The 26692-nt window shown below is 41.9% G+C and overlaps 1 protein-coding gene across 5 annotated transcripts in view; it reads right to left on the bottom strand.

Annotated features, from left to right (window-relative positions):
* Positions 1 to 130: 130 nt before the first annotated feature.
* The window catches only part of MAP2K6 (mitogen-activated protein kinase kinase 6), a 134904-nt gene continuing 108342 nt past the window's right edge, over positions 131 to 26692 (bottom strand). For 4 of the 5 annotated variants that reach the window (XM_082370487.1, XM_082370488.1, XM_082370489.1 and 1 more), the window contains 3 exons: positions 25879 to 26018; positions 18383 to 18428; positions 10827 to 12415 (listed from right to left, as the gene is read on the bottom strand). In XM_082370487.1, the coding sequence (XP_082226613.1) occupies positions 12338 to 12415; positions 18383 to 18428; positions 25879 to 26018 (264 nt within the window). In that variant the 3' untranslated portion in view covers positions 10827 to 12337. Of the gene's footprint in view, positions 5451 to 10826; positions 12416 to 18382; positions 18429 to 25878; positions 26019 to 26692 lie in introns of those variants that run through there. The other variant, XM_082370485.1, reaches the window with a different exon arrangement.

Genomic DNA, 26692 nt, shown 5'->3' with positions numbered 1-26692 from the left:
AGTATGGATGAGCGAACAAGAGAATACAGAGCTCCAGCAAAGCTTTTACCTGCAGGGCATTTACACATAAAAGCAGCATTTCTGGAACAAAGGATTTCCACGAACAACCCAATTAATATAGATTCACTGCCCTTTTTGAAATGTCTTTTATTGGTTGTACATTTTCCTGTGAGATCAACACACCCTTTCTTTCGAGGACACCTGGCTCCTGAAGACTTAGTTCTTTGTTCTAGCCGTGAACGCAGGGCAAGCACTTTGATAGAAAGAGGTGGCGGGGTGTCTTTTGACATTGTTACTATCTTCTCCATCTTCATCATGTTATTCGAGTCAGTTCATAGATTGACCCGACATGGAAAACAACACCCCTGGAGTGAAGCCTTACACACATGAACACAAACATCCGGAGACCAGATACAGGGTGTGCAACCCGTTCCTCAGCAGCAGTAGGAAACTGAAGAGTATCCTGAGATAGGAAATCAGTGTCAGCTTTTCATCCACAGAGGAGTCCAAGTGTGACCTAATCTCCCGATTTCATTTTCCTTTGAAAATTCTCATTTTCCTTGAGGTGGTGGGAGGGAGGCCAGAGCGGTCGCCGTACGAGCCGCGTAATAATCACGTGGTTCGACACCTCAGCTATCTCCTTGGTCAAGAACACAGATTCCAAGAACTGCTTTGCGGCACATCAGAACCTTGTTCTTCGTTTACTGTGCTCTCAGATCAGAAAGGGTGGGGGGGATTATAAAGTTATGCTTCGTGCACGATAGTCTGGAAATTTCACCACTGAATGACCTATGTCAGAGAAAATTACTCCCACCTTTGGCAGTTTTTATAATTCCTTGTTTACTGACTGCTAGGGGCCAACCATCCAGGCTGTGAAGTATGCCCACCAACAGCATTTACATGAAAAGATGAGTTTCTCAAGAATAAGGACCTAGGACAGGTGGCTTCTCCCAATATTAAAAGCAACCATGACCTCTTTAAGGCCACTTTATCCCTCAATCCAGGATATTTCTGGTAACTCTATTAAAACTTAACCTACATCAACGCTAATACTTGCATCTACCTCAAGTCCTGCGCATTAGCTTCCGGGAATGAACTTTTTGGCCAACCCAATATTTCCTTGGTTTCGAGATTTTGAGATAACATCACCAATTACAATAAGTGGTAGTTTAAACGAAAACAACAGCAGCAATGCACACAACCTGGGTAGCAGGAAAGCTAGGCTAAAATGAAAACGCCTGCCCCCCCAAAGCTGACACGGGAAAGACGACAAAAGGTACATGTCCCCTCAAAACAGGTATTTTTAAATACACTACTGAAGCTTTGCCTGGAAGTTATCAATTGATATTCATAATTCCCCTTTCCCTATACAATGGTTAGGAAGGTTTTCCCCTTAAGGAGGCTGCCCCACACATACCCATGTAGAAAAACACACACTGAGTTAGGGATAGACCCCCAAGTTCTTCTTTCCTTCTTCAGCTCACAAGCAAAAAGTCCCCAAGGCCAAAACAGAGATGTAACATGCACCTCAAAGGCATGGAAACACTCTACCTACAGTCTTCAGAGGTCTTTACTGTATAAACTTATAATGAATTCCATACTTTACGGCCCAGCCCACCTCAGCCATAAAGAAAAGATATGGCAATCCACAGAGAAGAGATGAAGTTCACCAGGAAAGGCAGCAGTGTGCTTTACATGGCAGGAAAGATGAGGGGATCCACAAAATGGGAGTCAGTCTTCTATTTCACACTCTCCAGAGACACAGTGCCAGAGACGGGTTTCGAAGGATAGGGGTGACAACCTCTCCGATCTCCTTTCAGAATATATCAGGTTCCAGGAAGAGATAGCAGGACCTCCTAACTAGCATCTAGAATTACTTTCTTCTAGCATCAAGGGACTGTAAAGACCAGGCATGTTTCCACTTGCCCAACAGCTGTCTTTACAGTAAACATGGCTTAACACCAAAGCTGGGGTGCAACACAGGAAAACAATCAATCATATATACAAATAAAAAAAGGTCTCATAAAATTCACACAAGGTAAGAAAAAGGTGGGGTTTTTTTTTTCCATATGAAACCAGATTTATAAATGAAAGCAGCATTTTCAGCAGTAAAAGAAGCTGGGAACCCCACTTATAAAACTAAAGTTCTTGTAAAGTTCAATTCCATATAGTAGGTATATATCTAGCATCTCATCAATATTTTCACAAAATATATAGAAAAATGTTCATGTATTTAAATAAACAATTTGAACTGTTGATATACCCCAACCCCTCTTTCAGCTTTAAATGACCCCATGTGATGATTCCGTAGCGTAGGAAATATGTCCCAATTGTGGAAGTTAATTACAGAAGGAAAACATTTTTCCTCTAAAAATACCTATTTTATTAAAACATCACTTCATCATTCCAGTTCATAGGGAAAAATCACTCCACTCAGAAAATAAATTTGAGACTAGAGAATAAAACAAACACATGGATAAGATGACGGATAAATTGTCTGAATTTTCTTAATCGAGCCTCCTCGGGTGGCTTTCACACAGAGATTGGCTGCGAACGCGACAGATTGTTGCCAAATGTAACATTTTGACACAAATAGTTCTGAAATGGCTGCTGTGGAACCCCAGCTGTTAAATTTGGTTTGATGGCAAAGGTACCACTGTCAGAATTCACCGCAGATTTTTGATGAGTGTGCAGAAGGCACCTGATACGATCCGTCTGATGTCTGAATGTTCCCTTGCGTTCCATTCACGACAGGTACACTATCTCAGTTTCCAGCTCCCAAGGGCTTCCCCAGGGACCCACTCCTGTTCTCCACGTGCAACCTTTGTAAAACCCAGCAGTGGGGACCTTCAGCTTGAGCCTCAGAACGCACCCTTCCCTGTGCTAACACTGTCCAAAGAGCTTTATTTTTTTCCTATGTGTCAATGAACAAAAATGACAGTTCCCGCCTCTGCAAATGTAGAAATTTAGAAATTCCACTGCCCATCAAGATCCCAGTGACACCACTTCCTTGTCACTGAGGTCAGGTTACTCTCAACCACTTTACAGTAATAACCAACTGAAGGATCTATATGCGTGGCCGTCACAGATGAGTGTCTGCATTTTCTTTCAAATGATGCGTGCCTAAAAACGCAAATACATGACCCTCTCTTGCCCTTCCGCTTCCAAGCCCCGTTAGCATACTCAAGACAGCAAACATCAGGGACACACAGATACTGTTGAAGACAGCTCCCAGATTCTTGGGCTGTTTGTGGTCCTCAATGGGTCGTTTCATCCTAAGTGCCCAAGACTTTAATAGCCACAGAGACTTCCAGTTAAAGGGAACAATATTGATAGCCAGATATTCTGATTGGAGTTTGACAGGGGTTTTAGATAGGCAAGGTTGACCTTTATCACACTCTCTTCCCTCCCTCTTTGACAAGAGACCCCCCCCCCCCCAGAAGCACCAATGAATATAGTCTGGAAACAACTTCTGTGCCCTTAACTCTTATCTCCCCGAGAATTGAACATACAATAGGCAACTTGAGATCAGAAGAAAAGAAAATAGAGCAACCACTTCTTCCACACTGCTTCTGAAAATTCAAACTAGCTTTGAGTGTTTGTTTTAAATTATAAATTCTAGCTCTTCTGGTGAAGACCTGTAGTGTACTTCTGTGAACATGCATGGTTCTCTGCATTGTGAGAAAAGTATACTCGTCAGATAACCTTCGGTGTCCACCTTTCTTAAAAACGTTTCCCCCGGAACTAAACGTTAGGAGGCTCGGGTTTGTATTCATTTTTCCTTACCCAGAAGGCAGCTGATAGATGGGTTGCATGCTCTCAGAATGCTTTATCACCCCTCTAATCATCTACCTTTTTTTCTGGGTGCCATCAGTTTAAATGGTCTCTGTAGAATCAGTAACACTAGGGAAACGAGAAAATTTTCTGATATCCAAATTTATGCCACTCTCTGAATCCTCTTATAGTTCAGTATTTTGAAGAAAAAGAAAATAATAAAGGCTTGGTTTTTTGATGGATTTTCCCGTAGGAGATCATCTTTATAGTATTACTGAAAATAAATTAAGGGATATATCTGTCTGCTTCTCTTATTAGCTTGCTCTTCCATGGGGTGCCAGCCCTTTGCATTTATCTTTTCTTCGAGCCCCCAAGCACAATTTCACATCACTGCTCAGCCTTAAACTACAAAGTCCAATGACAGTCCCCTAGGGCGGTGGCTTGACTTGCTCTGTTGAAATAGCTTGCAGGCTCCAACACAAAAACACTGGTAGTGACCAAATGATGCTAATTGTTAATTTCTGGCCACAGTAGAATATGACTTCGGAGGAAGACATATCCAACCCAGCTGCTCTTCTTTAAAGGCCAAATGGAAGTTTTATTATAAGGTCTTATACTGTGAATGAGAGCTTTGCTACAAGTTCTCTTAGCTGTCCCTCACCATTTCACGATCTGAGAACAATAGAGTCCGTGTAGGCAAGACCAATGCAAAACTGCTGATTCTGACTTTTGATATATGAAAATGGTTGGATCACTTCCTTTTCACAGAAGTGTTAAGTCAGCCCAGGGCATCTGTAAATGGCAGAGGAATAGCAAGCAAATGCACTCAAGAGAAACAGAAAAGACCCTGATGGCCTGGCCGAAGCCACAAACCCTGGGGATTACTTAGGAAGTTCTGTTTTGTTTTGTTTTCTCCTATATTAAGACACAAGTAAGTGCCTTAAACTGCCCCGTGCTTTCCCTGAACTCAGTCTCCAAGTCATAAGAGCATTAGCCTCATTCCTCGAAAGAGACCTTGAAACCCAGAAATGCAAAAGTGTAACCTGGGCAAAGCTCACGTGTGTCAAGATTAACTGTCCACAGAGACATACGTCCATACTGACAACTGTAAGAAAGAAATACAGTGCAAATCTCCCAAAATCAAACTGTAAACTCCCAAGAATAAAGGGCTTGATATCCTAGTTCAAATGACAAATACAAGTGATGTCAAGATACTGACAGTCCAAGGGAACAAGGCTGGATATTTTTAAATTCTGTTAACACATGTTTGTGTTATGAGGTGCTGTCGGCTTCTTTTTAAAGAAAAGAATCCCTATCACAAAGTCCTTGACCTTGCTTTATGTTTTTTCTGAGGCCCAGTTCTCTTCCCTCAGTTCTCTTCCCTCAGATACAAAAAAAGCTTTTAGAGAAATGTTGCTTACAAAAGGAGTTTGGGTCAGGAACTGAAAAGATAAACCCCAGCTGAAGTCTTGATTCCAAATGGCTCCATTAGAAAACCTGCAATGGTAGAATGATATTTGTAGACCTGTAAACACAGACTCTCTAAACCTCAGAAAAATGACACATCTTCTTTGCAGACACCAGGAACAGGTGGTGAGTGGTGTATTTGGTGGCAATATGCTTCCCCCAGAAGGATAGTTTCATTTTGAAGGCTCTGGAATTCAGGTTTTATTTCCCTAGGTGAAGAGAAAACATTCTTTTAGGTAAATTGCCAGATCAAATACTTAAATATACTCTCTTAAGGAGTTTCCGGGTATCATTTTAAGTGTACTCTATGTTCGCCTGATGATGTAGCAGGAAAAAAAAAATGTTTCTGGACAGTAAAGAGACTGTAGCTTTAAGGAAGATGTGTTGTCCTGGAAGAAGAAAATAGAGACAGCTTAGGTAACTGGCAGACTGTTATTTGTATAGCATTCTGTACAGCAAAGAGGATAATTACTGACAGAAGCAAAGCAAATTATACAGTTGTTACAGTCCCATGGAGAAAACAGAACTTTCACCAAGGGCTGTGGAGCCCAGAGCTTCAAGCAAGGCTGGCAACCCAAGACAGTCACATCAGAAAGGAGGCATCCAGCATAGGCCCCGTAAAAAAGGAGTAAGGTAAAGCGATCTCCTCTCTCCAAGCCCAGGGATAGCATTCAAGGGGTAGGTCTGCGTCTCCTATAGCTCTAAGTCTACCTGAGAACCAGTATTTTGACCCCAAACTATTCTTTATCACTCTCTTCAAAGACAGCCGAACAGATGAGGTGGATGAATTGGAAGATTTTAAGAATTCTATCTACCTTCTACTTCTGAGGTTAATGTGACCTCCCAAATTCTCAAATCCTGATGCAGTTCAGGAAGAAGGAAAACCGAATGATTTGTGTCTGGGTTCATGATTCTCCTTGCACATGAATCACACCACAAAGAGAAACAAAATGCAAAGCTAAGAGACGAGAATGCAGTGAACGTGTAGGAGAAGTGTGCCTTTATTTCCATGTTACGAAGTAAGTTATTGCATAGAAATGCAAAAGGTGGATACTCAGTTTAATCTGAAGAAAATTGTCCCATTGGCTTCCAGAGCAGAATATTTACCTGAGGAAATTAAGAGGCAATTTTCATGGGATTGAACAGTCCCCATCTTTTCAGAATTCATTTTCCTATGTCCATCTTCCTAATCTGCCTCAACAGCAGTTGAACTAAATACTCACTAAATGGAAGAACTCTATACATAGAATTAATCAATTGGAGTTTTGTATTTGATGGTCTAGAACAGGTTATGGCAAACCATGGCCTGGCCCATTGCCTGATTTTGTAAATAAAGTTTCATTGGAACACGGCACTGTGCTCATCGATTTACATATTGTTTATGGATGCTTTCACTCTCTGACAGCAGACTTGAATCGTTGCAACAGAGACTGCATGGCACACGAATCCAGAAATATTTACTATCTGGCCCTTTATACAGAAAAAGTTTGCCAACCCCTGGTCTCGGGTGTCACAGTCCACATTCTACAGAGCCAGAAGTTATTGATCATATGGGATTGTACTCTCCTCGCCTCTCCCACAATGAAAAATGTTTGCAAAACTATGTGCTCGTGTACAGCATACATTTTCCTAGGGAAGAGGTCCTAGCTTTCAAGAGAGTCTCAAAGCAATCCAGAGTACCCCACTTAAAGCCAAAGAAAACCAAAGAGTATCCTCAGCACATTAAACAGTGCTACACACACACACACTCACGCACACACACACACACACACACACACACACACACACACACACACCCTAGATAAGAGGAACATGGGACCTTCTACAGTAAAATACCTTTTGTCTATTCTATCAGGTTTGGTTAACTTCCTCTTCCTAGATTTTACTCTGACATTTTTCCATCTGAACATGTAAATCTTCAGGGGTTGGATTGAAAACTGCACCTTCTACTTGCTATTAAAACTGGAAGATTCCTTTAAGCTAGGAAATCTCCCTTTAAATCATAGATAGACATTAAGAAGGCAAAATCCCCAGCACAGTAGAGGTTTAATTCATTTTACTAGATCTGACCACCAGCTCCAATGAATTTTATGAAAATAAGAATCCTTCTTCAAGGTTAGAGGGCATTACATAGCTAAAAAAGCATTGGGGTTGGGAAATTAAGAAGTAGGTATCCACTGCACTTTCAGGCCAAAGATAAAGTGTTTTGTTCGACACCTTTGGGAGAAACAGTAGTTTCTCTGAGCAGAGCTGGTGAAGCCTCTTGGTCAACAAAAGCATTTTTAGAGTTAAACTACAAAAACATTCGCCCCTCTCTGCCTCCTTTGTGATTCTGTTCCAAAGATACTAAATCAGCTGCATTCACAGAAAACAGTGCCTCTTTAGCCTCAAGGCTGACCTCCTCCAATGCTGGGGCAAAGGAATGTTTCACTTTCTAGACCATGACATCAGGGTTGCAGGGCTGACGAACAGCAAAGAAGGGTACGGCCTCAATTAAAAACCTAATCAACGAGAGGCAAGCAGCAACAATAATGAGACACAAAAGTGAAGTCGTACAGAGGACTGAGTAACCAAGAGTTGCGTTTTCAGGGTCACGAACTGTAGACAGAGCAAAAAAAACCATCAGTAAAACATACATCTGTGGTTCCCAAACTGTGTGCTGAGACACCCTGAGACTCCGCAGAAAACTCCTAGGGACACAAGATATCGTAACTTTTCGAGGGAACCACAGCGGCATCTGTAGGACATCCTGCAAACTACTACAATTAAGTTGTGTAAACCTAGTATGGGAGGATGTGCACAGATTATATGCAAATATTATACCATTTTATAAAAGCGACTTGAGCATCCATGGGTTTTGGTATCCATGGGGTGTCCTGGAACCAATCCCCCAAGGGTACCAAGGACAACTGTGTAAGTCCTCCAACTTTGCTCTTGTATTTCAAAACTGTTTTAGCTATTACAGATCTTTTGTGCTTCTATATAAATTTTAGAGTCAGCTTGTCAATTTATATATTTTTAAAACCTGCTGGAATTTTTATTGAGAGTGCATTGATTCTATAAATCAATTTGGAAAGAACTGATATGAAAACAATATCTTCCAATGCAGGAACATAATATTTCGCTCCATTTATTTAGGTCTCCTTTGTTTCTCTCTGAAACATTGTATAGTTTTCACTGTTCAGGTGTTGTGTCTATTTTGCTAAATCTGTCCCTAAGCATTTTGAGGTTTTTGATGCTCCTGTAAATGGTACTGTTTATTGTCATTTCAATTACCAACTTCTCCTTACTAGTTTAATAAATTGTTTTAACATGAAAACAAAAAAAAGTTGTGTGGACCTAACAACTTAATAAATGGAAATATTAAGTATTTCTTTTGGCCTAGGGCACCGTGGAAAAAGTTACTAAGACAATCAATGGCACCCTGAACAGAGGATGTTTGGAAATCTCTGGCATATACATTTTTGGGTTAGGCTTGGAGGATATACAAGCACGGTAAAAGACAAACAATTTTGAGCTGTACACACACATACTCATTTTCCATCTCAGACTGTGTAAGCAGAAGAGAAGCGGCTTATGTAACCAATTTGTTCTGATTACATCAGTGTGAGCAAACACAGACACTAGAAGAACGGACGGTTCTTCCACATCGGGGCTGATAGAAGTTGCCAGGTGGGAAATCGGGGACTATCTGATATTTTATCATGAAATACACACATCTATGTGAGTTCCTTCTCCTTTAGTCACCACTGGGGAGGCTCTACACTTATTCCAGGGAGGTTGACTTTGCTTAAAAACGAACACGTGCTTTTTTGAGAAATCTACATTTTAAATTATCTTCAGAGCCAATGCATGGTCTTTTAAAAAGACATTTAAAAGTTTTCATGGTAAAACTCCAGCTCTGAGGGCAAATTTGACTTCTAGAAGTTGCCAAGCACAGCTTGGTGCTAAGTCTGATATGCAAGGTGGGTAAAACAAAGAGGAAAATACCTGGTAAGGATTTTTGTAAAAACAAACAAGCAACTAAGGAGTAATTATAAAATGATGATTCCACATGTAACACGTATGGGGGAGGAAGTGGATTCTGAAGCCTTTTCTGAAAGAGAAGTGGCCAAGATATTTAGTAGCATTATTCACATAAATAATCCTGAAAGTGCTTCCTCTGAAGGGCAATCCTTACTGATACACACACTTAAATGGCAATTGTCCTAAAAGTCATTCACATTACTTTTTTAGCATACCTCTGAAGCCAACAATATATAGAGAAATGGATATTTTTATCAACATAAAGACAATATATAATGTGGATAATTATATCACACCAAATCAAATACATTTGTGGAAAAAAGAGCATGATCTCTTTTATAGAGATATATCGACTTTCTGATACACTGATAATTATACGCAAGGCTAATATTCAGATGGTCCATGCTGGTAGCACATTAAATAATTTGAGTATCATCCCTGGACAGGGATGTCTTCTCTCTCTCTCTCTCCACACACACACACACACACACACACACACACACACACACGTATGTGTGTACAGGAGACTCCCAACTTACATCAACTTAAATATAGTTTATGCATCTCTATATTTATTTTAAACTTAGTTGTTTAGAACTTATAACACAGTTCTAAAAAAAATCCTAAACTTTAGACTCGTAAGGCTATCAGGCCACTCTACTTTAGTACATAAGATACCTAATCACCATGTAAAACATCGTTTCTATGGGGAAAAGGTATCCCAAATTTCAAATCAGTATTCCATCTCTCTCCTTAGTGGGTAGTAGACCATGTTCTCAACCCTGCTGCACATCAGAATCACAATAGTGGCCTGTAAAAAATGCCAACCCCCAGGTCCTACCCTGACCAATTGAGTGCGAATCTCTGGGACCTTGGCATTAACAGTGTTCACAAGCCCCCAGTGATCCCAGTGTGCGCCAGGATTGAGCACCATTGACTAACTCCTGTCCCCAGTGTGCTTGTTTTGCAAGGCCAGACCCTGGGCTCACAGACTGGAGAGGGGTACACATGAGACACACAGTTAGTTAAGAAAATTTCAAAGTAGAAATCACACTGAACAAGAGGTAAGAGTAGTCTGACCCAGACCAGATAGATGTCTTGCTTTACATATTTCACCAAAAACTGTCATGAAATGGCCTCAGATTTTTTTCTGCTACTTTCTTTTTTCAGAAGATGAATGAATACGGTTGTGATTTTTTTCTCTGGGTCTCAAAGAGAGAAACTTCCAGATTTAGAAAGAAGGGTAGGAAAGTGAATGGCAATAATAACTGGAATAATACCCTTTTTTTCTGGCTGGAAAAAGATGAAGACCGGGGTAGCATCAAAGCAGATGAATTTGATGTTTATCAAACAGGATGTCTTGGAACTGAAGATGAAGAAGTGTATGGACGAGCCATACCCTCTCTGGGCATGAACTGGATGCCAAGAACAAGGGAAACATGCGAAGAGAGAAAAAGATACGATTGCGCTTCAAACTCTGAAAGGAAAAAAGCAGGGTATTCAAGGGAGCAGTCTTCTCTCCATATTTGTGAACTTGAGGCAAAGAAAGGAACAGAGTGTGTTCTTTTTTCTTTTAATAAAAATCCTCTGCCCTTGTGCTGCAAGAGTAGCTTTGTATTAACAGTGTCCAAAAGCAATGCTTCCTGGTGGTTATCAGTCGTATTTTCCCTGTGGACCACTTCACTCTTTGACCTTTGAGGAACCTCAAGCCCCAAATCAGAGAACCCATGGGTGTATCTGGCCATGAGAAAGAGCTTTTGTTGCTTCGTCAACCTGTTAGGAATCCACCATGGAGCTGGCCTCCCACCGTGGAGCAATCCACTGCTGAAGAAGGACGTGCCTTGAACTTAGCCTGTGGAAATGTGGCCTCTACTTCCAGGAATTCATTCAACCCTTCCCATTATCTTCCCACCTTATCAGAGAACGACTCACTGCCTTTAATTTTCTTCTACTGCAGCCCTTCCATTTATAGTAAGTCTTCTTCATTGAACAGAAAACAAAACCAAAAAAAAGCGCAAGAGTACAATAACGACAAAGGCAATCCTTGGGGCTTATACATTGTAGGAGGGGGAAAAGCAGAGGAAGGCACTGATTCTCTGTGTGGTTTGACATATTTCCCCTTAGGACTGACAAACGTCCTCCTTAGATGTTATTTATAGATATTAGACGTTATTTATAAGAGCCATTTGGCAGAATTTGTGACATCAAATACAAACACACACATGCGTGCACGCACACGTAGAAGGATAGACAGATGATAGAAAATCACATCACAAATCACATTCCGTTAATAGTATAATACAGATGTCAAGAGAACCAAATCTGTGACTCTTTGAGCTGTGATAAAAGTGATTTTATGTTTTCCAAAGTTGGGAAAAGAGTATGACCAGGATACCTTGCCACTTCACCAGAATATGTGGTTATTACCCAGGATGGAGCAGAAATTTAGGAACACGGCAGCAGCCACAACAGCTGGGACAGATACTTCACAAGAGCTCCTGGTGGATACTTGTATAATACTCTTAAAGATGCACATTAAATAACTTCTTCTGGACCACAGACACGACTGAACTTAAAAAATGAAAAAGCCTATAAATACTGCCAACCCAATCTTGTCTTTTGTCTCTCCCTCCTCGCATAAAATGGAATCTTTTCAACCAAGCGCTTAAACATAAATATTAAAATAATAAGTGGGACAAACCACAGATCTACTTACAATTTCATCACCACTGTAGCACCTTTTTACCAGGGCCAATACTTTCATTTTGTAAAGAACAAGAGAAGTCTGAAAAGCCTAAGGACTCATATGATACATCATTAAATATTTAATCACCTTTTTAAGTCCTAAGCCTTTATCATATTTCTTCCATCTAGACAGTTCATTCTATACTATAGATTCCAAGGCCCCCTTTGGAGGGGAAAAAGAAAAAGGAAATGGGGAGAAAAAAACCTTCTGAGAGGCAGGGTTAAATTATCTCAAAGATGAGTTTCTATTGGCGCTTTAGTGAACTTGCTTCACCCCGTAAACCCACCAATCCACAGGAGGGTCAACTGATGGAGTCCATTGTTTTTAGTCTCCAAGAATCGATTTTACAAAAGATGCCACGTCTGTCGCTTTGGATTCGTGTAGGGTGAAAAATGGATGGTGCTGGTAGAGAAAAGAAAAATACCTGGTATTAATACCTGTCACTGACAATGCATGAGATTACCAAATTAACAGATCTGGTTAGTCAACAAATTAAGTACCCCTATCAGGGCTAAACTGGACTCTTCCTACCGCCTCCCAAACCAAGTACACATTTAGTGATGCAAACTTTTTTTTTTAATTGGAGTATAATTGCTTTACAATGTTGTGTTAGTTTCTGCTGTACAATGAAGTGAATCAACTATATGTATACATATATCCCCTCCCTCTTGGACCTCCCCCCTCCCAATCCCACCCATCTAGGTCGTCACAGAGCACCGAGCTGAGCTCCCTGTGCTCTACAGCAAGTTCCCACTAGCTATGTATTTTACACATGGTAGTGTATTTATGTCAAACCGAATCTCCCAATTCATCCCACCCTCCCCTGTGCAAACTTTTTAAAGATATTGCTTGGCTGCTGCTCCTCCCATTTTGGTATATATTTTCATGACAGTGTATCTACTGCTTTAAAATATACACGTGTAACTAGCTATATACATCCATCCCTGGTAAAATACAAGGAATAGCAAAGATGGTCCAAGGCTCCGATTTACCAAATAACCCTGTCCCTTACAAAGTAATTTTTAGACAGATACAGTAGTAAAATAATTAGAAATTTCAGAGGCTTATGTACTTTCTCAAGAAATCGGTGGCAGAATGAGAAACCAATTTTTAAAATACCAGGCGAGCTGGTTTGGACTGAAACAGTTAACAATGCTACTTTTTAAGCCACGTCTACAAGTGATACATATGTCTCTCCATGATGATCTGATCCATTTGGAAAATAATGTAGCCTGCCCAACTCGAGGTATGGGCAGAGAAAATTCAACTTGGAATTTAAAAACTGAAAAGCAAAAAATGGTCTATTCATGCAGCTCCGATTAAGTAAACTTTACATCAAGTCTTGTTCTTTGCTGGGGGAATAAGCACGGTCCAGTACAGGAAGCCACACATTTCAAAACAATTCTGAAGGAAACGAAGCCATTTGCTCTGCAGCAGGGCGGTCCTCCCCACATTGCTCAACTTCGTTACAGGGAGCGCCTGGCTGCCACACTGGAGCCTTACACCTCTAGTTAGAAGTAGACACATCAGCTCGTGACCCACAGTTCTCCCAGTGGAGACAGGACAAACCGAACACACCAAAAAGGACAGTTCCTTCAGGTAGAACCTAGTGCCACATGCCCCCTGAGCTAGGAGGGCGCTCTCCCGGATTGTCTGGGGGTATTGTTCTCAAGGACTAGTTGAATAGCTAAATATGAGTATTTTTGCACACAGACATGTAGATGACTCACTCGGTTTCCCCTGAATTTGAGGATTTTAGTTTACAACCTTCATGTTGCCTAGCTGTAGGTTTTCTAATTATATTTGTTTTAAACCTGACGGCAGAGGGCTGGATGAGTCAGCCCTGTGGGAAACTGAATGCCCACCCATGGAAGTTTTAGAAAACAATGCAAATGGGAAAGGAACAAAGAAATAAAGCCCCAAAGAAGGTAGGTGGTCACCATTAAGTATCGTGACTGAAAAAAAAAAAAAAGGTTTTCTGCCTTTGCCCATCTGAAGATACAGGTTGGGTGCTGCTCCAGAGTTTCATATCCATGGTATTAACTGAAGCTCTAGGTGCTGGGCCCTTCCTCTTGATCTCCTTGGATAAATAAATAGAAGCATTACTTTTGATTACTAACCACTTACACAGCACACTTACCAAGTGTTTTACCATCATGCTTATTAGCTTTCCCACATCATCTTGACATTTAGAGATCATTTTATGTCCTTTAAAGCTTTTTACTATCAAAACAGGACACGTCAAGCCTTGGATTGTCTCAGTGACTGCTTCCAATGCCTGCCAGTCCTGTCCTACCTCTGGTTCTGCTGGTGGTTATTAGCTCAGTGTACGTAGCCCGGGTCTGTGACTGAATTCAATAACCTGACCTGGAGCCTTAAAAAAAAAAAATCCTCAGGCATCTTTCAGTTTATTCTCAGGCTGGGAAAATGCTGTGAGAGCCAGAGGGCAGGGGCAGGGGAAAGCAGGCGGGCATGCGAAAATGGAAAGTGTGGCTCGTCTTCTTGTGTGGGTTTTGAGGCTGTAAAAGGTTGGGAGGGAACCAGTCCCTTCTATAAGCAATCAGCTAAGAATAGCAAGGGCAGCAACCAGGAGACAGCGAAGGGGCACCATGGCATCATCCCCAGACCATAGGCCCAGGCTGAGGTTCTCAAAAGAGGGGCCAGGTGCAGGAGGGGAGCACTTGAACATACTGCCGGGAGCATCGCGACCATCACCAAGAGTCTGCAGATCCGCTGCAGACACCTCATCCCTCAAGACGATGGTTTTCTCTGTGTTCGGTCATCCCCGCTTAGCACTGTGATTCAATCTAGGACTTCCCAGGACATTCAGAGAACATAATCACCTCACTGGGCAGTCATTTCTGGTTTTCATTTCTGGTGGTTATCATCTAGGACAGAGGTCAACAATTGATGGACCAGCGGCCATGTCTAGCTCACTGCCTATTTCTGAAATAAAGTTTTATTGGAACACAGCTGCACCCTTTTGTTTACCTATTGAATATGGCGGCTCTCACACTGAAACAACAGAGTCAAGTTTTTGTGACAGCCCACAAAACCTAAAATATTTACTGTCTAATCCTTGACAAAAACATTGGCTGGTCCCCTACCCCAGAAGAACAATTCCTACTGAGTCATGTTCCCCCATGGACGTTTGAGAGAATAAGCAAATGAAATGATCTTAAAGCATGTCCACTCCTCAATCCAAACAGGGAGCAAAATTTATGGAATTTCTAGAAGAGGTACATGTCTGGGTTGGGGCCTTAATTATACTGTTCTTCACCTGGAAAAAAGGAGGTTTTTTTTCCTTTCTACCTCTTCACCAACTCCCACAACCTAAACAATAGCCTCTCAGCATGTGTTTTCCCAAAGCTACAGTCAAAGAGTTTGGACTCAGATTTTCCATTGAAAAACCTCAATTCCACAGAAAAGCAAGGAGCAGTTATGGCCTTAAAAGGCAAGTCCGTTTCCAGGACCACAAAGATGAATGCCATAAAAGGCGGGGTGGGGGGCGGGCGGGGAGGGGAGACCCACATGATCTTACAACATTAATATGTAGACCATAATAGACCATAGTGTTAGAATAAATTGGGAAAGTAGAATTCAGCATCAGCTACCAGTGGATATTAAGCTAGGACTCAGCATTTTTTCTCAAGGGTGTTCCATTGAAACCTCTGATAAGAAGTCACTTGGAAGGGGAAAAAAAAAATGTCATGCGTTTTAAATCACCAGACATATACAGAAAATATTCTTTTATCTAAAAAGAGTGACAAACAAGGCAACTTTAAAATGGGAGTTCAGGCTGCATAGGACCCCACAGGAGTCGCTCTATATGCCTGTTGCCCTTTATCTGAAATTAATTTTAAAATGACTCTGGGGGTTGCAGAAGAATACCAAGAAAGAGTAGCCAGGGTTGAAAAGGCCCCTGACTGGCTATTATAAACATAATCAGAGAGGAAATATTTAACCCAAACATGCAGTATGCTAAGATTTTTTCAAGCATTACTCATCTCCTTTTCTGCCTCAATTGCGGGTATTAGTTGAATAAAGCTTAGTTGAATGCTGAGTCCCAGGGGCTACCTTTTTAAAGAGGACAAAGAAGCCCAAGAAAGATGCCTTGTCTCTTGTCAGACTCTTCCCAGAATTCTTTCACAGTCACCCAGTCGATGCATGGTTCAGACTCAAATCCAAGCTTAACCAACAGAACTAAAAATCCACGTGATAAGCTGTGACTAACCAGATATGCTTTCTACTTTCCTGGCAACTTTCGAATATATATAATAAAATGTTATTAGCTCTAGTCCCCACGCTATATATTCTACCCCCAGAACGTATTCATCTTGTAAAACAGAAATCTGTATTCTTTAACCACCTTTATCCAGTCCCCCAACCCACCCACCCCTGGCAACCACCAATCTACTCTCTGTTTCTTTAAGTTCAATTTTTTTAAGATTCCACATTTAAGTGAGATCATACAGTATTTGTTTTTTTCTGTCTGACTTATTTCACTTAGAATAATGTCCTCAGGCTTCACCCGTGTTGTTGTAAATGGCAGGATTTCCTTTTTTAATGCTTGAATAATATTCCATTGTGTGTGTGTATATATATGTATATATATATTTTTTTCTTTATCTATTCATCCATCAATGGACACTTAGATTGTTTCCACATCTTGGCTGTTATAAATACTGCTGCAATGAACATGGGGGTGCAGATATCTCTTCAAGATAGTGATATCATTTCCTTCAGATATATGCCCAGAAGTGGAATTGTTAATCATAAGATAGTTCTGTCTTTAATTTTGTGAGGAACCTCCGTAACTGTTTTCTATACTGGCTGTACCAGTTTACATTCCCACCAATCTTGTACAAGGACTCCCTTTTCTCTGCATCTTCACCAGTGTTCATCTCTTATCTTTCACTCCACTCTAACAGGTGTGAGGTGATATCTGACTGCGGTTTTGATGTGTATTTCCCTGATGACTAGTGATACCTTTCCATGTACTTGTTGGAAAAAATCAACAAGTGGGACTACATCAAACTGAAATGCTTCTGCATGGCAAAGAAACAACAGAATGAAAAGGCAATCTGTGGAATGGGAGAAAATATTTGCAGTGGTTAAGACTCCCCACTTCCACTGCAGGGGGTGCAGGTTCCACCCCTGGTCAGAGAACTAAGATCCTGGCATGCCGCATGGTGCAGCCAAAAAAAAAAGAACTCATACAACTCAGTAGCAGAAACCCCCCAAATAATCCAATTTAAAAATGGACAAAGGACCTGACTAGACATTTTTCCAAAGAAGGCATACAAATAGGTAACAAGCTATACTTTTCTAGGTTGGAGCCTCTTCACCACCCCATTTGTTAAGAGACATCAGGAACCTGTACTTCTATCACCTGCCCGGAGTTGGTCCTGAAGATTGAGCGCTGCTTGTGGGTGGGATGGGATGGGAGCAAGCATTTGACGCCTGCTGAATAACTACACTCCAGTTAGAAATGGTGCCAAGGTTTGCTCTTATGTCTTTTGCAATTGTGCACAAACAGAATTCTTCCTCTCCTTGCTAAAATTAAAACCTTAATAATTGAAACACATCGAGGGAGGGATTAACACAAATCAGTAAATAGTCTAAATTTTATATTTCAAAAAAAAAATGTTTCTCCCGCATTCAACATATTCGTAGATAAGAATTGCCAAGTATAGGTCCCTACTATGTCTATTAAAGAATCATCTGTAACTAGCTTAGAACTGCAGTCTCCATGATTTAAAAGAAACTATTTAAAAACAACAAGCCTGAGGTCTTATTTTCACCTTTTTTACGGATAGCGCAAATAATAAACTGTGAATGGTGAGGTAGGATAATTCAAATTAAAAAGGCTTTGTCGTACTTTTTTCCACTAAAGTGAAACCAGGAGAAAACAAAGTGATTCTTTCCCCCCTAAACTCCCACCAAAAAGAGGTTCATCCAACGAATCCTAAATATTTTATCAAAAATTGATCAGTCATATAGCACTTAAGTTTCTCTCATTATTGAAATCCTTTAAATTATGCTTTCCTTCATTTTGTATTCCTTGGTGACTCCTAATATCTTTAAAATTTGAAAATATAAATTTCACAGACATAATTTGGTCTATACGATGACAGGTTTTATTATCATGTAAAAAATTGCTAAGACTGGTGACACGGCCCAGTTATACTTAGGACGAATATAGGGTACACGAAAGCCTCAGCTCTTTTTTTCTTGGTTTAACTTCACTTACCAATGTCTCAGTGAATCAGCACTTCAGTACAGATGTTTGATTATAATTTAGGTGTCAGTCATTTTCCCTGTACTCGCTATTAGTCTGGACACATTTACACCACTAACAATACTCACCATAAGCTCTGGATATGTTGGCCTTTCTTTGGAATTCTTCTTCAAGCTTAAAGAAAAAAAGAAGATCACATTAAAATCTAGAAACCATCTGTATTTTCACTAGACTCGGATTTCAGAACCTGTAGAAGACTAAACAGAACCACCTTTAAAAATGTACTGAAAACATAAATCTCCCGTCTTGACTTTCCTCTTTGGTTAGTCTTACCAATTATGTTTTAAATCACTCTGGGTGTACCTTAATGGGAAGAATAAGAGTGTGTGTGTGTGTGTGTGTGTGTGTGTTTACTTTCCTTATGACACTTTACCAATGACATAAAAACCAACTTTTATTATATATCAAAATACATGTCTCCTTTCCTTCAAAACAGCGTTTAATCCACCCCCACTTGCAAAGAAATTGGCAGGTATTTCTTATATTACATTCATTATCTCCTCACTATCTTCAATACCTCGTTCTCTTTGCCTCTGGCCCCTTGCATGTATAATTTGCTTTTATCTACTCCCTGCTGAACCTGCTTGAGAGAGAAGCAATACACACGTAAAATGTCTAAGGTCACGCTGCTGGTTTACGACCTCTTGGCTGAAGAAAGAGAAAGCACACGCAGCCAAGGACTTAGCAGTTATTCTTCTTAGAAATATCAATACTTGGTGGTCATACACCACTGTCAAGTGGCTCCCATTCATTTAGCTGTCTGTACACGCAGACATTTTAATCACATTTGATAGTGGAGGCAATAGTAATAAAACTGCAGTATGAAGAGACCAAACCCTCACCCCTGTTCTTGACCCACCCCTTTATCCACCCACAGCCTTAAAATGGAAAAAGAAAGAAAAGAAGCAGTTTATTTGGAGTTGGAATCCCAGGTTACAGAATGGAGAAAAGAATGATTTTGAAAAGTATGATTTGCAAGGCAACCTACAGACTCCTCTGCCCTGGGCCATAAAATCATACATGAATGGAAAGGCAGTTTGCCTGGCGTTGAAGGAACCAAAAAGTAACTGATTATTGGGTGGCTGAGATTTGTGCTAATGGATCATTTTGAGGAAATGAGACCTAGTATGTGTGACATGAACTCTCTTCCACCCACAGAGGCTAACAGTTGAGGGGAGGGCCAGATACAGAACCAGAGAGTGAAACAGCTGAGATGCTTGGAAAAACTATGGTTTAAAACAACACGAAATGAAAAGAAAAAAAAAAAAAGAAGGCTTTGAACCAGAACAACTTAAAGCAGCCTACCCGTCGACTCCAGGCAATGCTGTGGGTAGAAGCCAGGGAACCTGAGACAGGGTACAGGTAGATGTGAGGACAGAAGTTTCAACCTGGAACTGAGGGCAGATCTAGGACCCTAGTGACCTCACAGCCCAGACAACCTAAGAGAGAAAGTTTCATCTCAACTGAGGATAAAAATAAGAGCGAATTAGGAAGAGGACTTATCAACTGTCACAGCTGGGTTGACATGGGAAGATGTGCCTGAGTGAAATGAAAGACCTTGTAGCTCCCCCTGATGACGCCATGTGCACCTATATCCCGAGATTCTAAAAGGCTCTGTTGGTGGTTCTCAACTGCAGGTGGTTTTGCCCTCCAGGGGACATGCGGCAATGTCTGGAGGCACTTCTGGTTGATGCAGCTGGTGGGGGGGGGGGCGGTTATTGGTACTAATAGGTAGAGGCCAAGGATGCTGCCACACACCCCATGATGCACAGGACACCCAACGATAAAGGATGATCCAGTCCAAAGTGTCACCAGTGCCGAGGTCGGGAAACCCTGGGCCGTGTGTCCTAGGGCATTCCTCCTCGCTGCCCCCTCTAGCTCCTCCTCTGAAATGAAGTTGGCTTACAGTCATCTCCAGCTGGTTCATCTCTCATTTGGGCATATCCTCATGTCTACCTCCCCTCCCTGCCTTCCACCCCAGGAAACAAAAGTCTTTCTTTCTAAGTTCAAGAGCTAGTTCATCTAGAAAGAAACACGGAAGAAATGTGATCCCAGGAGCGTGGCTGACTTGCACAGAGACCCTAGGAAAAAAAGCAAACAGACTCACGTACAAAAGCCCTGAATTTCGGCTATTGTTCAAATCAAATCAAGAACCAGAAAGTCTTCTCTATAATCTGAACAATTTATCTTCCTAAAATCAGTAAGGAAAAGCACACATGCTTTTCCTTAAATCCACACTCAGTAGTCAAGTGGTTGATTTCAAGTGTCCTATTTAGATGGACCATTAGTCAAGCATCAAACCCTAAATCTACACAGACTCTGAAAAAGTCTCCTTGAAGACCACATCCCAGCTTTCCATTCCCACCTCTCACTGGTCAACCCTGAACCAAGGAAATGATAGAAAGAAAAGCTTGCCTCTCAAATAATTCAAACAGTGCCCTCTTTTACCAACCTGAGTTCTTTGTGATATAGCTGATTTTTGACCTTCTATTTAGTACATAATGAAATGATACTCTCTCTTCTCATCACGTAGAAGAAATTAAATACTTATATTTTTAAGGAGAGGTCATTTTAAGTCAGGATGTCTTATCTTTTCACTTGTGGAACAGTTTATGAAAATTTCTCCAGATTTTTTTGTATAAAGGAAATGTAGGGAAAATACCCCAAGTTGACCGTCATAAAGCGTTAAGAATTCCTAAAACCTCAGAGATCGCTGTCAATGGACTATTTCTTGACTTATGGCCTCTGATTAGAAATCTCAGAATGTACCACAAGCAATACTGCAGAGTACTGTTGGAAAATATATACACAGCAAACCAAGGCTGTTTATTGAATTAATATAACTGATATAACCCATTCTCTCCATCTTTTAAATCAAGAACACTTCAAAACATGGGCTAAGAATAGCAAAATACTCAGGATAAGGTTAGGAAAAAAAGCAAATTTTCCATGTTTAATAGGAAGTGCTTGAAATTCAGTACAAAATAACAACTGTGGAGTTCAAAGCTACACCAATTTCTTTTTGGATTTGAGTCAGACTTTTGATTTTCAAGTGGCTTGTCATTTTCAAGCGTGCAATTAGCTAACTACCCTAATTCCTCTTCCAAATGCCACAACACACACTCCTGACCGTAGCTGACACTAAAAAACAGCTTTGTGCCGCCTTGAGAATTGCTAGCTTGAAGTTTGTGCTGACCAGAGGATTTCTGCATATTTGAATTCCCCCTGACTGTTTCCAAGAAGGGCTCTTTGGTGTGTCCACAGAATAAAAACACAATGCGCCTCCCGAACCATACATTTGTCATAAGCTAAATAAATATCCAGTGCCTCTTTTTCCTGTCCTTCCTGAACAAGTCAGGAACTATATTTGATTGTGTCTCTTTTATACTAGTTCACACAGTATCAACATCTAGGTGGGCCTCTAACCATCTTCGATGGACATCGGGCTGGTGGGCTGGGCGCTGAGCTCTTAAATAGGCCTAAAGGCACAGCAAGAAGGAAGTCAGGCTGTTTGGGCCCTTTGCAGAGCTGGTCCCCAATGACCTTCCCTCAGTCCCCATGCCTATAACCTATCGAAAGAGGTTATGGTGAAAAACTGTAAGCCTGCCAAGATTCCATTTTCTGGAGAAGGTCAGTTGTGAAACCTTCTGTAGGACTAGAATGTAAGGCTTTTCGATTTCTCTACCCTGAATCCCAAAACAAGGCCTAGATGTTGAGCCTCCCTGGCTCCAGGAACTCTTCAAAAGCCCTAAGATAAGAAAGCCAGGTGTAGGGGAAAAAGAGGAAGAAAATGTCATTCGCTGGTCCTATTTCAAAATCAGTACAGAAAGGAGGGGTTTGTAAGGTATCGTTGCTGTTGTTGTTTTCTTAAGTTCATAAGGAGTAACTGCCTTAACTTTCTTTTCTTTTCTTTTCTCTCCTCCCTACACCCCTTACCCCAACCCAGAGGATAACGTTTCTCTGATGCTGCTACAAAGGAAAGATACCAGCCGGATCTCTGGGCTCTATCATATCATAACTTTGGATACGACAGTGATAGCCAGTAAATGCCTCTACTCCACCCAGCAAACCACACTTTACTGTCAACTGACCAGCAGTGACCAGAGGAAAGTGACTACCAAGTTGATGCCCTGGGTGAAGGTGCACGGCTGCAGCAGCACTGCGACGTCATCAGATGCTTACGGTGGATGCTTCCCACGGACGGTCACAGATACCCTGACAGGTCACCTAAGCCGTGAGTAATGCACCCTTTTTCTTCTAGTTCTGCATTTAACCCAAAGACAGACGTAGGAAATAAAAACACAGATGCATCTTTCTCAAAATTTGAGATTAAGTTTTTCACTGTCCAAATCTGTAGTCCTTCTTCCCCACTTTCCACAAAGAGTTGGACTTTTTGAGAAGTCCTGAAGGATCATAGCCTGACTATATCATAAAAATACAAAAAACACACAGAGGTCACTCAAAAAGGGGTCCTTTCATGAAGATGTGCCTCAAAAATACACAGGAAAATGGAGGAACCAGGTATAAAAGGTAGATAACACTCATAGGCTACATCTTTCTTTCATCAAGAAATAAAAGAGGTGTTTTTTAGGTAATGATCATTTTTCCATTCTTTCCACCCAGCCCCAAATCAAACTTAAAACTGTCAGTAATAAAACAAGTGAATACCTAGACTGCTATTGTGGGCAGGTGCGTATCTGTATGCTAATACATGTGAAAAATAAAATTGCTTCCATAAAGATCTAAGCCATTCATAAAATCCCCCAAAAAATTAATACTCTTTTTTGAAGTATTAGACAACTTTCCCAACTCAGTTGACTTCAAAACAATGTTCACACTAAGGGGGTATCAAAGAAAATACATTGGTGGTTTATAGTAGGCAAAAAACAATGCACCTGGCATCTGAAACAGGAGAGCCTGGGACTCCTAAAAAATCCAACTGAGGATAAGTAGGAATGCTCATAAAATTCAGAATTAATGCTCCCTTTCAACTTCTCAATTCTCATACCAACAAAAATGACTATTTTATACAATTGATCTTAGGTATCAGATTCTACAGGAGCTACCACACTCAAAAGTCTGAGGAAGAATTTATTCTTTGACAACTTCAAAGTTAAAGCGATTTGAGTTTTGTTTCAATTATTATTATTATTATTATTATTTTAAGTAAGCCCATAAACAAGCTAGACTGGCTGACTTAAGTGCAAATGAAATGACAAAGAATCAGCAGTATTAACAGAATTAACAATTCCGAGAAAGCTGGAAAATGTCTGTGGCTCAAAATTTTTAGATTAATGAACCATAGTAGCTGGGACTGAAAATGAGAGAAAACGAGAGGGGAACAGAGACCTCAGCGGGGTGGCCATGAAGACACTCTCATGTTCCGTGGCGGGGAGGGTGGGCCAGGGCGGTCGCTATATAAAGAGCAGCAGTACAGGTATCTGCAGTTCCCACAAATGTGTACGTACGTTGAAATTAGAAAACATGTATGTTTTCCAAAGCTTTCGTTTTTAAAATATCTGTAAAAAGCTTTAACACTCTGACTCTTTAGGGGAAGTTCTAAGTAAGAGAAGAAAACTGGTAAAAGAAAAAGTAATCCAACCATTTTTCAATAAATTGCAGATGAAAAGGAGCTTTCTGAATAGGAAGCAGTTAATAACGGGTCCCTAGAGCACAGATGTAAATCATGGGTTCTCACTGCAGCCCTAGAGTAGAATGATTTGAGAACGTTTGAACAGGACTGATATTCAGGACGCTCCCCAGGCCAATTAGATCAGAGTCTCTGAGGCCAAGGCCTAGGTGATGGCACATCTCAGAAACGAGCAGCCAGAGTTGAGAACTATCAGATGAAACTGCTGGTTCACAACAGGCAACGTGGCTTTCTCAGACTTTTCACACCAGCCTTGTTCTTAGCAAGGTTTCCTGAAGCTACCAGAATCTTGGGAAAGGGGGCCAGGTGGGAGACAGCTTATAAAGTAGAGAGCTTGAAAAGGCTTCCTTACAGAAGGTCCTTCTCCATTATCACCCTTCTTGAAAACTATCAGTGTGAACTATCCAGGATGACTCAATCCGTTTTCCTAGGCGACCTTTAAACATTTGAGGATAAGGAAAACAAACACCAAGTTCTCAAAAGCAGAAGGCAAAATCCGGAAGCCGTCTCAGCCTGGCAGGTGTGCCACCACTCCCGGCATACTCAGGCAAGGAGAGCAGAGAGGATGATGCATCCCCAGGGCCCAGAGGATGCACGTATTCGGAGGACCCAGCAGCACACTGTCCTACAGCCCCCTCTGGCCATTCAGCCAGAGCTACACCGGAAACAAACAATGGCCCCTCAGCCGCATACATCCTTAGGGAAAAGTACCCGGGGTGACATGGGCTTAGAGCTGATGGAAAGTCTAGAGGCCTTAGTTTCATAAGCAATAGGCAGCTGCTTGGTCTTACTCATGTTTCCTAATAAAAGCCGTATTCAGGAGGCTTCTTCCAAAGGGCGTGGAGGCCAAGGAACGATAACCTTGACGAAGCCAGACTCTCAAACAGCCTTCAGAACCCCAGCCCCTTCCTTAGCAGCCAGTGGCCAGACTGCTCCTCTCTGAGGATCACAGCTGGGCGCCTCGCCACCTCTGAGTCCCTTCCTCCAGGGCTCATCTGCTCCGGAGGCGCCCAGAAAGCCACCTGGGCTCCAACGCAGCCGCCTCTTTCCAGCATCGCTTGCGATGATCATTAGTATCAAAGCATGCCAAGCACCATGGTCCCTACGCAGACAGAAATCACTAGATTTTCTGGAGAAAACAATCCCCTCTCCAGGTTTCCTCAATTCCACTGTCAATTTCCATGGAAACAAAGTTTACAGCATTAGCACGGTTCCTTCCAACTTTTTTTTTTCCCTTCTCAGACCCCCCCACCGCCCAGTACTGTCCACTGTACGCTTATGGGCAAGCGTATCCGTAAGTTAGCAAGTGTTCTGTAAGAATCAGCCTACAGACACTAGAACTACTTTGTAAGACTTCTAGGTGCCTAAGGAAGGCTCTGAAAGTAGCCTCTGTCTTCTATCCAGGGTCGTTCTGTGTGTCGTACCTACTCTGCATCCCTAATCCTCCGGTGGGTCCACCCACCTTTCTCCTTATGCTCTGGTCAACATCGCATGGCTTAAAACTCCCATAAAAGAGTTTCTCCCTTTTGCGATATGATGCACGCTGTCCCTTCTGCCTGGAATACCTCTTCCTCCCCTGTTTCCCTTTCGCTTGGACGTACCTCACAGGGTCCCAGCCCAGCATTTATTTCCTCCAGAAACTCAACCCAGTGCTGTCCTCTGCTCTCCCCGAATACCCTGTGCGTGTCTCTATGTCTGGACTCGCAGTATGGCCTAGACTGACTGACTGTGGGCACCCCCTCCTTGGCTCTGAGCTCAGCGCGGGAGGGGCAGAGCCGTCTTTCTTGCTCAGCAGCAAGGACAGGCACCGCCAGTGCTCTGGGGACGGATGTGTGCATCGCGGGTTCAAGCGACGGGGAGGTCACGAGAACTCCTCTGCCCCTTCACGCTGGCCTCTGAGATGGGCTCTCTTACCACTTCGAGGTGAAGTCGGCAAACTCGTCGGAGAACTCGTCTGCGGGGAGTTGTGGCGACGGCTCCTCCACCACCTGTTTGAGCTGCTGAAAAGGGGTTCCCCACGAGTCATAGGGAAACCGAAGGATGGCCAGCTCGATCTAGAGGGGGGAGGGACACAAGGAGACAGGCGCTTACACGGGGCTGATTGGTACAGAGGGGGTCCGCTAGGGAATCCACTCGCTCCAGGAGAGCCAGAGGGAGGCACGATGGTGACCATCGAGTGAACTGTGTGGGGGGGAAACTAACGCTGTGTTCTCTAGCAGTTTTCCTCCAAGTCCTAGTGCTAGGGGTTTTCAGGTAACGTCGTACCGGAGACAGCCACTTAAGCCTACTTAAAACTGGGTCCTCCCTAAAACCCGGGATGGCACTTCATAAAATTGTAAGCCAGCAGTATGAAACTTCAGGATGTAAAGCGACCAGGTTTTCAAATGTTGAGTCTAAAAAGTAATTCTCGCCCTAAGACTCTTACAGAGCTGTACATCTGCTGCCATCTGCTGGGCGTATGCTAGAATTAAAAAAAAAAAAAAAAAACTAGGACCAAATGACTGATCTTTTTTTGGACTTGAGTAAAGGCCACTTTGCTGTGACAAGATCACGTGCTTTCTGGGCAGGGATGTGAAATAACTCACAGGATTTAATCAGCTGCTGTGTCTGGGAAGGAAACAGGACCACCGTGGATCATTCCAGACCTCGGTGATACACTGAAAATTTATAATCAGCAAAGTTACAAATCAGGCACTCACTGTGTACTTTTAGGGCTGTGCCTGAGGAA

This window comes from Balaenoptera borealis (assembly GCF_965194805.1).
Source record: "Balaenoptera borealis genome assembly, chromosome: 20".
Lineage (NCBI taxonomy): Eukaryota > Metazoa > Chordata > Mammalia > Artiodactyla > Balaenopteridae > Balaenoptera > Balaenoptera borealis.
The sequence above is the reverse complement of the archived record's forward strand: the minus strand, read 5'-3'. Positions and strand labels throughout refer to the sequence as shown.